This window comes from Oryzias latipes, chromosome 12, assembly GCF_053564925.1.
Source record: "Oryzias latipes strain Hd-rR chromosome 12, Olatipes_Hd-rR_3.1".
Taxonomy (NCBI): domain Eukaryota; kingdom Metazoa; phylum Chordata; class Actinopteri; order Beloniformes; family Adrianichthyidae; genus Oryzias; species Oryzias latipes.
Window position 1 is genome coordinate 14,028,880 of NC_136248.1, and position 13,967 is coordinate 14,042,846.

Sequence of the window (13,967 nt, forward strand, 5' to 3'; positions counted from 1 at the left end):
GTTTCCAGTTAATAGCCGTTGAGTTCTCTTTGTGTTTTTAAACCGCTTGTGTGTGAAAGAACTTCCACTTGTTTGTTCTGGCGGTGCAAGGCAAACACACACATACACACACACACAGCAAAACAGAAATTTGTTATGCTCCACTGCCAGTTAATAACTTCTAGAAACAGAGAAACCCAAAGGGGAGCGTTTGGAGGAGTGCAGCGGTGCTGCTGTGTGTTTGCACAAAGCGAGCATGCTCACTCAGGGCTCCTCAATTATTGCCTGCTGAGACGGCAGATAATACTGATGATAAAACAAAGCGGAAGCTGACTGAGTTTGATCAATCGGGTCAAGACGGACAGCCTGGAAACATCAACGCTCCCTTCATACAAAATAAAAGTTTGAAGTTAGACCAACATCACCAAGCTGGGAGTCGTTCTGAAGATCACAGGAAAACATCAGCAGCCATTTAAAATAAAAATAATCTGATAGATTATGACTCATTCATTAACCCTTCATTAAAGAGGAGAAAACCTATTAAGTCTGTTTAAATAATGCTAGGTGATACAAAAAGGATCAAGAAAAAAGTCTTTTCAGCTTGTTTTGGTTTCAGCTGGATTTCTTTTGTTGAAGGGAAAAACAATAATGACGCATTTAAATTAAAGTCCCAATAGTTTGTAGTTGACCCATCCCCTGGGGGAGCAGTAAACTCTAGACACAGCCACACCTGGGAACCATATGGTGCTTTAACCCGTCAATTCAACCTGCTGAGTGTCAAGATAGGAGGCATGGGGTCCCATTTTTAGAGTCTTTGGTATTCGTCAACCATGGATTTAAGCCCACAACCTGCCAGTTTCAGGGTGGGAGTGAACCCTGGCATGGTTCAGTGGCTGTGTGAATGTAAACAGACTGTCAAGTGGACTCTCAAGTATTGCGATAAGAGGAAGCAAATTAGCCCACGACATTCATCCAAAGAGGTGCAAAACAAGAAAGAATCCTCTCTTCAAAATGACCTAGATTTGTAGAATGATTTTAAATCCGTAACCCTTGTGCTATCCCAGGCACTTTAACATTGGGAGTTGGGTCATCTAGACCCACTAGACAGTGCGCTGAACCTTTTTTCTTCAAAGATTTGTGAACTTCACTGGTGTCCATGGATTACATGAAATCTTTCCACCTTTATCCACCTTTGTCATGGTAGGGAGAACACGTCAATGCAAGGGTGGGGTCTTCTAAGATAGCACAAGGGTTAAAGGGAAAATACTTAAATAATCTACAAGTTTTCCTTTTTGGCTCCATGTTGGAAAGCTTTAAAACATTATTGTAAAGTAAAGTAAAGTAGATTGTTGAATGACTTACACTGGAGTATCGTGTTGGACATTTAGCTAGCTCCATTGTTAGAAAGTATTGTGCCTCAAACAATTGCTGGTGTATCATAGGTTTTTCCTTTGTGATAAAGTGCTGCACACCTCACAGAGATCCGATTCCCTGCAGGAACACCTGTGGTGTTCTTGCAATGCAGGTGATTTCACAGAAGTATTTACACATTTTTTAGAAATATTTTCCACCTTCTTATAAATACCATTTCTTAATATCAAATTTAACTTTTTCTCTTAACATGTGATGTAGCTTCATTCCTGAGTATATACTTTAGAATAAAAATCCACCTACAAGCACTTCACAAGTTTCTGTTCTCGCCCTCAGTCCAAAGCCATGCGCGATCGATGGCTCCTCCAGGGAATGGGACCAGAAGAAGAGGAGTCTCGACGGAAACAGCTGGAGCTGGATGAAGAGCAAGGAAGGAGACTGGAACACATGATACACAGGTACTACACTTTGCACTACGATTTCAGTTTAAACTTGGACAGTTTTTGCTGATGTTTATGCACCACTGATAAACCAGTTGGTCAAAGGATACAGAAAAGCACATTAACATTTTAGTCTGTCAGACTGAAGGATTTGATTCTACGCCAACCTGAGAACAAGTGATTCAAGATATTAGTTTCTGTCTATACCGAAGCGCTGACTGAAAGGTGATGAGGGTAAAAAAAATGCCTTGCTATATGTTCCAGTCTAATGGGGCCTGAGCAACTAAGATCATATAGAAAAGGGTACAAAACTGTGTGCACATGCAAATGCTTTGAAAGTGATTTTTAATTAGGATTTGTGGGTGATTCACAAAAACAGACAGGAGGTGCAAACCACAGGATTTAAAGAAAGAGTTAGTGTGTACTGTGGCTTGCTCTTGTTAAATCAGTGTAACGGAGAATGAGTGTAGCGAATGAAGCAATGATGGAACAAGCGAAACGGCCATGTTTTCATCTTTAATTAAGGCTCAGAACAGGGCTTTAATTTTCTGAGGCTAAACTGTGGGGTTTTTTTGCAGCTCTGAACATTTTAGCTTTGAAACACCAAAGGATTTAGCGTAACTGAGAGACAGATATAACAAAGAGAAAAAAAGATGAGCGGGATAAAAGGGAACATGAGGGCTGGAGACAAAAGATATAAAGTGGAAGATGAGAGTGAAGTATGGGTAAAGAAGAGTGTAAGTGTCAGAGGAAGTGAGGAAGATAAAGAGAGGGATCCAAAAGGGAGAGTGATGTGTTTGTGCGCGCGCTTTCCTTGTTTTTGTCTCCAGGAGGAGCTTCCGGATTCAAAGATAGCTGTGAGACAGTCACTGCTCTGTGAGGCTGATGCATGAGATCATGCTATGAATAAAGTACAACTAGCTCACCAGCTATTGTTATGCAGGGTGGGACATTCGGGACTGAGCTGCTCTGTCTTCTGCGGGAAAAAAGAGACAAGCAGATTTACAGGAGTACCCTGAAGGCATCAGAGAGTTCTAAAAGAAAAACATTGCCCAAACATCTTTTTTTTTTGCCAAAATGACTCAAAACTGTCAGGAATTTTAGAACTTTTGTTTCATAAGACGAGAACAAAGACAGGGGTCTCAAAAGTACCCGGCACCCGGTGAAAATTCACCACCTCTGAGTGAAGTATTCCATGGCTACTTTTCCATGACGAACAAAAGTTTCATTTAGTACTTTGCAGCAAATAATCCATTTATCGAGCAGATCAGGCATGTGATGTGCCTTCAAGAAACATGCTAAACAGGCATTCTTATTGTGCTTTTAGCATACAGTGTTGACACTGGACTGTCACTATCCGATACTAGTGCACGCTTGGTGTGAAGTGTCAAAGCCTTCAATGGCCGTAATTTTGTATGTAGGCCCAAAAACGGACTTGAAAACTTGCATCGTGACGCATAAACCGGAGAGTTTTATATGTGGAACCCCGAAACGTGCATTTACAGGTGTTTCCATGGGCTTTTATTGGAAGGGGTCACTTGAACGTGCGTTTCCAAGCCCGGAGTGGACGTAGCATCATTGAAAGCGTTCGCTTAAACACATATTTCACGGGCCCGGTCTGAACGTAGCATCGGTAAAAGCGGTTGCTTGAACGCACATTCCTGAGCCTTTGCGAATGTAGCATCATTAAACGTGGACACTGGAACACACCTTTCAGAGCCCGGTGTGAACATACTTAGCATGTTTAGTTCTGGTCACTAAAAAAATAGAAGCTCAATGTGAACGTAACATCGTGATTGGTCGCTTGAATGCACGTGTAGACGTAGCATCGTTAAAAACCTTCTCCTCAGTAGCCTCCAATTCTGAAAACTTTTGAGACCCGTGCAAAAGTGGAATGCCCATAACATATGAAATATCCACAAAAACATTTAAAGCGCTAACAGGAAGAATGCTGACAAATGCATCGTTTCATAGTTTATGAGTGATGAAGATGAGAGCATGCTCAGATGGGGTTTACATCGGTCAGCCAGGCTCTGGCTCCACATCCTCATCCTTCATGCTGCATGAAAGGGAGGCTGTTAGCTGCTGCAGGTTATGAAGGGACGCTGGGATAACATTTACTTTGCTCCAAAACAGAACAGCAGTGAATGCTCAAACGACAGCATTGTGGGAGGGAGTACAGTCATGATTGTGTGGCTGTTCTGTGTGAATTACTTCATTCAGCTGCTGCTCAAAATAGCCAATACAGCCTTTCAAATGAAAAACATATGGCAGTTTGGGGTTTTAATTACTAGATAAGCAATTAAAGTGTTAACAGCGCTCCACTTTAGTGTGTCTTTGCTTGTGTTTTTGCTTTTTTATTAAAGCATTAGGGTTGGGTTCATGTGCTGTGTGGGCGGACAAAGCTGGCAGCAGAGGGCCAAAAGAGTTAAAGATTGCAGTCAGGATTCTGCAAAAAGAGGGACTACAAGTTTACAGCAAATTCTTTTAAGATGGAGAAACAAACCCAAAAAAGTTGACGTCAAAGAAGGTTTTGGCCAAAACGTTTGTGCACTTACTTTATGTTTTTCATCTGTTGAATTTTGGCAAAGACTTAAAAAACATACAATTTCTCCAGTGCAGTTTCAACAGTAAATGGATGAAACAAAAATATGAAGTTCAGGACGAAAACAAACAGATTCCCCTCCATGTTAGCTTTGGACTCCATCCGCTGATCACGTCATCAACGTGTCACGAGCCAAAGCTGAGGTCCTGATTGGTTGACATGATATTTGAACTCACATGGCACAGCCAAATATTTACTGCGTGTCAGAATTTTCACCACGCTGTATTGTTGTGTCACTCAAAACGTGCTGTCACCAGACCGCCATTCCGGATGCTTAAATTGCGCTTCAGCACCTTTGATGTCTGTGGATTCATTTAGCATTGAAACTGGACGCCCCTGACATGCAAAGTGTTCAGTTTAAAGGCAGTTTTGACCCACGCTGCTAGTAAAGGAGTGTTTGCCTCTGCAAAGATTGGAAATTTGATACAATCATCTCCCTGGACAACAGAAAACATGAGTAACTTCATGTGTTTGTATGTGCATTTCAGTTAAAAGAAGGCCAATATTTACACTCTGTGGAACACTATCCCAGAATATCTTGGGGTCAGGGCAACTGGAGTCTTTCCACTATTGATAGGAACAGGGGGGAACAGTTTAGCAGTTTAAGTACCCTTAGATAAATGTGCTTTTCACAGTGAAAAAGTACAAAGAGAAGGGATTAAATCATATATAATACCTACATTTTCACGTATTCACCTCAATGATTTAAGAAAAAGACCCCACGTTCTTGTAACTAAAAGAACAGAAGCTCAAAATGCCTCATTTGACCTCAGTGCCCCGCTTTAACGACAGAGAGTGACAAAGACAAAGCAGATGTTCAGCTGTGGAGCCTCTTGTAACCTCGTAACAGAGGAAAGAGAAAAAACATCTGGAAAGTCATCGGAGAACAAACCTTCATCTACGGAGCTTTAAAGAGACTCCAGAAGAAAGACAGAACAAGGATCCCCCTTCAGAATATCACAAACCTAATAAAAGCACATCGGAAAACAAAATGATAGAAACAAAAAACATAACACAAAGGCATCCAGACAACAGCAGTAGCCTTGTATGGGGTTGTAGGCCCTGCCTGCTGATACCCATAAGCAAAAAAATCCCATAAAAAGACAGAGCTATCTTTGTGCTGCCTGTTTCCCACCAATACCTGCAGTCAGTGAGACTGAAGGGAAGAAACAGAGACAGTTTGTGCAGAACCCCCTCCTGCACGGAATAAAGTTGAAAAAACCAATGTGGTTGAACGACAGAGAAAAACTTTACAGGGTGAGAGAACATAAAAAGTGTAGACATAATGGGTGGTTTTTACAGATGTCTCCATCATTACGGAAAAAGACTCCCTGACCCCCACATATGCTCTCTTTTGGACCCATGCTCGGTTCCAGATGCACATGGCTTTTGGGTTTCTACATCTGCATTCCTTTTTATACATGGATCGGTACTTTACTTGTATGCAGGTCTGAATATTTCATAAATCTACTGAGAATTTTATCGGTTAGTTATAAATCAGTGTTTACATAACTTTTTCTTGTTGAATTCATTCTGGGTTTACCACCATTCCTCTATTATATTGAATCTTATCTTGGTCGGTGATGAATAAATGACCTATTTGTTAAAGCACGATGCATTCTGGATCGCCGTCCTCCTTCTGCTGAATGAATCACTGATTGTATTGTTCTGGTTGTTTAGAAATAGGATTCTTGAAGTGAAGCTTACCCCATCCAGACCACAAGAATGGGGAGTAGGGGGGCAAATAACTTTGGAATGGTGGCAAATGAGAACAGCAGAGTGGAAGGCATTTACAAATCAAAGGATCAGAAATAGGTTTTATTCATTAAAATTTCAGTAATAACCCAGTACTATTAAAAAACACAGCAGCTCTTTTAGCTGATGTGCTATTACTAATGATCACAATATTGAAGCGAAAATTGAGAGGTGCAAGTGGGGGGGTAAAGCTTTTTGCTGAGGGGGCAGCAGCCCTCCTTGTTCACCCCCTAGCTCCACCCCTGACTTACAGTTCAGCATCAGAAGTGACACAATTTATTTCAGATGTAAATATAGCCAAAGTTAGACTCAACAAAAATGTCTCTGAATAGATCAAAAATAAGCATGATGGATGGATTCATCACCTCTACATGTTTTTGTCCGAGTTTGTGTTGTTACCAGAAACTTTCTGAAATGAACATATAATATCAGCCCTTCAATGCATCTTAACCTTCATATTTGAGCTAACTCTCCACATATGTAGTCACAGCTGAATTAACTACTGTGGTAATATGACCCAAAGTGTGATGTCCACGCATGTGGATGCCAGGTCTTAAGACATTAAATATGAAGGACATCATAAGAAAACATAAAATAAATTAAGCTATGACCCATGTTTAAGAACATTTAAAAAAATCCTCTTTATTTAGATTAATCAGAAAGTATTTCCAGTTTCTTCTCATAATATTTGCATAGACAGAAAAAGATATTGGCTTAAACTTGAACTTTTTTAGTACATTTAATTGCAGACAAAGAAAGAACATAAAAAACTGTTTAATCTAAAAGCCTGAACTGAAGATCCTAAAAAAAAGAATGTCAAACGTGATGCTGTGTTTGTGATCTGCTGACCTCCAGAGCCTGTTTGGGATCTGGAAGACAGATTAAAACTCAAACTCATGACAGAAACTGGAAAAATCTGTGAGCCAACATTTTTTGCTTTTGCCCATTTGCCATACTTCAGCACTTCTGTTAAAAGATGGCCTCTACAGTTCACATGGGTACTCCACTCTCATCTTTGTTGTATGTTTTGACTTGGACAGTTTAATGTCAGAGGAACAATAAAATCTTGAACAAAATCTTGTTTTTTCAGTCCATTGTTACGTCACGTTTTCCCTTTTTATTTTGGAAACATGTAAAGGGTTGATAAACTGGGAAAAAGTGTATGTCTCAATAACAAGTAAAAAATGTGGAATATAAGATGTTTTTTCTTCTTCTTGTTTTCAGGGAAAAATAATCTGCCAATAGAACCACAAGAATTTGTCTTGGTGTTATTTTCTTAGAATAAGTTGTGTAATTTACTCTGATAATTGGAAATATTGTGTCTGAAAATAACTGTATTTAACTCAAACAATTAGTACCTGTGTGCACCTTTCCTCAAATATATATCCTATTTTAACAGCTAGAGCAATCCTCCTTTCTGCACCTTAATTATCTTGAAGGAGGAAATGAAAAACACATTTTAATATCAATTTCTCTTAGAAATTCAGTGTAAATAAGTCAAACAAAACTTTCCTTCATATATCAAGTTAATCTGTTTCTTGAAACAAAAATTTTTTGTAAACAGATTTTAAAATTTTAAAGCGTAAAAATACTATTAAGTCAAAAATTTCAAACATCTTCTGTTTGTGTCTATATGAGTATTTTTTACCATAAGTTGGCATTTAAAACAAACAACGTCAGTAGTTTCAGCTGAGCTGTTTGCATCAACAAAGCGTAATTTAGACCACAGATGAAGTCTGCATGATGAGCAAGTAGAAAAAAACTCACACACACAAACATGCTCCATGTCTGACCCCGTCTGACCCCCCCCCCCCCCCATTTGAAGCTGCAGGTCCATTTCGTCTGACCTCTCAGTCTGCTGTTGCGCTGCTTGAGAGCACACAAGTACAAACATGCACCTATCTATAAATCCGATGTTGTACCTGTGGATGTGGAAAACAGTTGCTTCCCACCCAGGTGACACAATGAAAACTGCTCCATGATTGGTTAACCCTTGTGCTATCCAAGGCTATTTAACAGTGGGAGTTGGGTCATCTAGACCCACTAGACAGTGCCCTGAACCTTTTTTCTTCAATGATTTGTGAACCTCACTGGTGTCCATGGATTACATGAAATCTTTCCACCTTTATCCACCTTTGTCATGGTAGGGAGAACACATCAATACAAGGGTGGGGTCATCTAAGATAGCACAAGGGTTAACTGGAGTCATTTCAGAATAAGGCTTGAATAAATGAGAACAAAAAGAGAATGGGGGCCTATAGCCTTTTATGTTTCTAATGCAAACATTAAAATAAAAAAATATATTTTCCGATCAAAATAATTAAAATGTTTTGTTTTGTAAGATATATGGACACATGTTGAAGCCTGATTAAAGGATCCCAAATTTTAAAAAACAAACAAACAATCAAACATGTTGTAAACAGACAAAAAAGGAAAGGCAGTGGTTAGGAATAACACAGCTTGATGCTTAAGTCAGGCTGGATCACTAGAGGGTGCCAGACACACGTTTATTTCGGTAAAGGCAGCTTCAAAACCTGTAGGTACAAACCTTTTAACCTGAAAACCCTGCAGTTCAAACTGAACTTCTGAGAGTTCTTTAAAATATTATTTTAATTGACTTAAAAACAATTACACTATGCTGCTATATTTTAATTTTCTACGTAAGGCTGAGATGATGTCCACTTTATTTATCTTGACACATGCATTTAAAATTTGCTGCCATAAAACATAATATATTTTATAAAGTTTTAACAAATATAAATAGAGAAGTGAGTAAAGTACATCTTCTTCCTCATCCCAGTTGCTTGGCTCTCCTGCAGCTAAGAGGAAGTCCCATTTCCTACCAGAAATGGGGGTGGGGTGAGGGAAATAGGGCTGGAAGAAGCAGTGAAGAATAGTCAGAGCAGTATCAGTGTTTCTGCTGTCGTAAGATAACAGCAGCAGCAGGGAAAGGTAAAAAAGAGGTGATGAAGGTCCTGCCATTCGTGACAAAAAACTGTCCAGTTTGTTTGTCAGAAGCCCAAAACATTGTTTGTGTGATTTCATGAATCAGAGCCAGAAAACAGGATAAAATAGAGCAGGGTCTTTGAGGATTTTATTGCTCACTTTTACTACCTTTTTTCAGCAGTGAGCTTTCAGACAGTTCACATCAAAAATATTACTAATATTAAGAAGACTTGTTTTTTTTATTTTTAACAACAATTATCATTTCATGACATTTTCACTTCTGTTCATTTGGGTGGAAGTTTTATTTACAAAGGGGCCAAAAAGCATTTTTTACGTCACCAATTCTGCAAGTTGTCCCATTTAACACTTGTGCTATCCTAGGCACTTTACCATTGGGAGTTGGGTCATCTAGACCCACTAGACAGTGCTCTGAACCTTTTTTCTTCAATGATTTGTGAACCTCACTGGTGTCCATGGATTACATGAAATCTTTCCACCTTTATCCACCTTTGTCATGGTAGGGAGAACACGTCAATGTGAGGGTGGGGTCATCTAAGATAGCACCAGGGTTACAAAGATGAGAGAGATCTGTAATGTTCATCATAGATACACTTCAACCTTGAGAGACAGAATTAAAAAAGAATTCATGAAATCACATTGTGTGACTTTTCTAAATTGCATAATGGATAAAAAAAATATTTATCTCCTACAAAATAGCTAGAATTCTGTCCCTCACAGACCTGTTTCTTCTTTAAGATTTTCTTCCATCTTCCACTGGTTCCCTGTGTTTTCAAATGTTTGAACTAGTTACCTTCATAAAAGACACCTGTCAACACCCTTAACCCTTGTGATATCCTAGGCACTTTAACATTTGGGAGTTGGGTCATCTAGACCCACTAGACAGTGCGCTGAACCTTTTTTCTTCAATGATTTGTGAACCTCACTGGTGTCCATGGATTACATGAAATCTTTCCACCTTTATCCACCTTTGTCATGGTAGGGAGAACATGTCAATGTAAGGGTGGGGTCATCTAAGATAGCACAAGGGTTAAACTCTCTCTCCACCATAGCCAAGGCAAAAGAAAGGTCCAAAGACACCAGGGACATGATTGTGGACCTGAGCTAGACTGGGATGAACCCATCAACGGCAAAACAAGCAACGTGATGAGCATAGATCAACTGTTGAGGCAACTATTAGAAAATGGGAAAATAAATGCAAGATCTCCACCTGGAGCTTCATGCAAGATCTCCCCTGAGTTCAAATGATCTTTAGAACAGCCCAGAACTACATGGAGGAACTTGTCAATGACCTCTAGAGAGCTGGGACCACTGCGACCAACCTTTGATACTATAGTTAGAGATTTTACTATTGTAACACACTATGTTGCCATGGATTCCAAACCTGCAGCAAAAATCCCCCTGCTTAAGTCAGCACGCCCCAGACCCAGTTACAGATTTCAAGAGACCATCTGGACGATCCAGAGGAGGATTGCCATCCCAAGAACACCAACTGTGAAGCATGAGGGTGGAAAAAACATGCATTATGGATGTTTTTCATCAGGACGACTAATCGATCAAGGAAACAGTGAAAACCTTCCATCAGTGAGAACTTTGAGAATGAAACATAGCTGGATCTTCTAGCATGATGATGAACACAAACACACCACCTGGGCAACAAAGGAGTGTTAACATAAAAAGAATTTCAAGGTTCTGGAGTGACCTAGCCAGTATTTAAACCACAGTTCAACAGGAAACAGCATCAAAATGGACGTTTACGTAGATGATTTTGCTGTACTAGACTGAATTAAAGTGCAAATCTTTTAAAATGTTTAGACCGTTTAAAAAAATTAGATTTGGCTTGATTATATATTTGCATTGTATTTCCTAATGTTTTGTAAATACAATAAACTGAAAGTAATGTCCTAGAGAATCTTAATCACAACTTGAGACCATGTTTTCTGTGCAGCAAGATTTTGGATTCACTGTTGTGTGCTACTGCATCTATTATCAAAGCTAATCTAAATTAAGAACATTGCTATTTTTATAAATAACTGAGTGAGCACTACCTCCAAACCACATCCTAAGATATGAAAATTTAGCAAACACCTTTAAAGGCAAGGTCACTGTCACATGTTTATTTTCTCCTCCTCAAAAGTGCATGTTTTTCAAGCACATTAAAGAATGCAAAAAAAATCATCATTCATGATCTATCCAATAATAGACAATAGGATTGATAACAATCTTCAGAATGGGCAGTGAGTGAACAATTGTTCTCCTTCAAATGACGATATTTGCTGGAGTTAACAATAGCAAGGACGAAGAGTTGCTTATAAATGCAAAAAGTTTTTAATAGAAAACAAAACCGAACCTCGATAGTAAAGACCCACTCCAATCATTTTTTGAGCTATTTTAAAAGCGTTCCCAGTGGTCCTTCAATTATAATTTTATGCCATTTTTAGCCAAAAATCTGTGTCGTTTTTTTAGGACAAAGTTTCTGCAGAGTGGCAGTAGTTCGTCAGTAATTTGGCACAAGGCAACCCCCCACCCCCCATTGCTGAGAACTCCATGTTTTCCATACGCTCCGCTAGCTTACAAATTTTAGGTAAAAAAAGAAAATAACGCTAACATCTACATGTCTCTTCTTGGAATTGCAACCTGCTTTAAGACATAGGTGTTGATTCTTCATCGTCTTTCTACTCCTCACACAAAGCTGAGCGGGTGCGGGGCGGGGGTGTAGCATAACACATAGCTTGTGCCCCCCCCCCCCCCTTTTGTTTTTCCTACATCACAAATACAGTCTTTCTAAACAGTATGTCTTTGTGTCCTGATTCACAATGGTTTGAATAAAGGAATACTCAGAAATGCAATTTAAAGCTTAATTCTTTTTTTCACGTGGCCTGCATCATTAGAAAATGCCACAACAACATGTTAAAAACACAGTTTTCACCTGTGTGGGTCTTTTAAGGTGACATTTTGAGCAACTGTGATTAAAGGCCCGTACACACTGGGACGAATATTCGCCAGGCGTTATTCGCCAGCGTTTTTAAACACGTTTTTTGTGTTCACACCCAGGCGATTTTCGCTGACGATGAGCCGAGTGAACATGCAATTTCATTCCCTGACATTAGATGGCGCTTAATGTAAACAGAAATACTCCTGTACACAAGGTGGCGCTGCGCAACTTTATGCTTCTTAAAGTCGCTTTTCAATCAGAAGAAGATAGCAAGTATTTACGCGCTTGTCAGAATCATACAAAGAAAACATGAATATTTCAAGCACCAGTTGCTCCAACTGGTATTTGGTTCGGGGATATTTTAGAATGTCCGTCATTATTTTTTCGCGGCAGTGTAGACGCTACTTGACGTCTATCTTCTTCGCTGGTATGTGTGCTCAGAATGGCAGTTTTGTGTTTGAGCGCCCCCAAGTTGTGTTTTACTGCAACTTCAGAAGCTCCAGACACGTGTGCAAAAGCGCCATTCTCATTGGTCGAATAGATTTCGACGCGACGCGTCAAAAAAAAAACGAACCCGAGGCGTTTTTTTGCGTCGGTGTGCACACTCTCATTGGTGCCCTTTGTTTAGTCACGAGGCGTTAAATGTCGGCGAAAATCGCGCGCGAAATTCGTCCCGGTGTGTACGGGCCTTAAATGTGATCCCTAATATTTTCACTACAATGATGTCAGGTGTGCATTATGTAGAAAGTGGTAATGTGCTTTTATTTTGTAGGATTTGTGTCATAACATTTTCGCTTTTTAATTGCTGAAATTAAGATGCCAACCTGTGAAATGGGACTGTTGCAGCAGCAATACAGGCTTTCGTTTGTAAAACAATCAGTGGACATTTACAAATCTACAATTAAACACAAACTAAAACATGTAAATAACGGGAAGCCAGCAAATATTTAAAAAAGCTAATTTGTCAAAGCACTGCATGTGCTCAACCCCGACAAAGATGTGTCTTTAGTCCTTACAGCTATCAGAGTTGGAAAAATAATAACGTCTGAGTCCACCACACCCACCCATGGCGGACAATACACCCTTAAACAATACAGACGTTTTGGTATCAGTGGAAGGACCACCTGTTGACTGCACGCGGCTACAAAATTAAAGAGCCCTTTTACCTCGACATGCTCACATGTCGTGGTGCACAAATTCCGAATGTCCCTAAAGACCCTTCCGAGGCAAGGAAACAAGCCCATGTCCTCCTCCCAGACTGCTTCCTGGTATTGTTGCTACATCCATCTCTTAAATGTCCACAATTACGGAGTGTTTGTTTGTGAGTTGAGCCTATTTCAGATGCAATTTGAGTTGAGGTGATGATGTTTTAGGATTGCCAGAGCTGCACGATCACAGCACGGTGATGGCAATGCAAAGCTGCTCTACATTCCTCTGCTTGGTGTTGAAAGCATGCTGAGATTTCACCAAAACATAAACCTTCAACTGCATTTTCTTCCCACTTTGATAAAACACATTTTTGACTTTTCCTCCATAATCAGGTTACACTAAAATCACAATTTGAGTGAAAGTTTGGTTTAATAGTCTATAAGAATAGTCCTGTGAAATATGCAAAGGAGAGTATTTTTCAACATTCCCTCGTTAAAGCTGTTTGCGTGTTTGCAGGCTGGAGTCAGAAATCGGTGCACTTGAGAGCGAAGAGTCTCAGATTTCAGCCAAAGAGCAAATTCTTCGGGAACGCTTAAAAGAGACAGAACGCTCCATAGAGGATCTGCAAAAGGTAATTTCAGACTCTACATTATTGCTTCATGATGTAGTCATTGTCCTGCAACACAAATGAAGTGATAATTGTATTAGTATTTGATTTAACTGGTTTGCAACATAAATAGCTTTATGTATTTTTTTAACTGCATCTGTT

At 39.6% G+C, this 13,967-nt stretch overlaps 1 protein-coding gene across 6 annotated transcripts in view; it reads left to right on the forward strand.

Moving 5' to 3' along the window:
* The window catches only part of palm2akap2 (PALM2 and AKAP2 fusion), an 87,276-nt gene that overhangs the window by 30,658 nt on the left and 42,651 nt on the right, over positions 1 to 13,967 (forward strand). For all 6 annotated transcript variants that reach the window (XM_011481944.4, XM_011481945.4, XM_004075004.5 and 3 more), the window contains 2 exons: positions 1,687 to 1,808; positions 13,715 to 13,829. In XM_011481944.4, the coding sequence (XP_011480246.2) occupies positions 1,687 to 1,808; positions 13,715 to 13,829 (237 nt within the window). The remainder of the gene's footprint in view (positions 1 to 1,686; positions 1,809 to 13,714; positions 13,830 to 13,967) is intronic.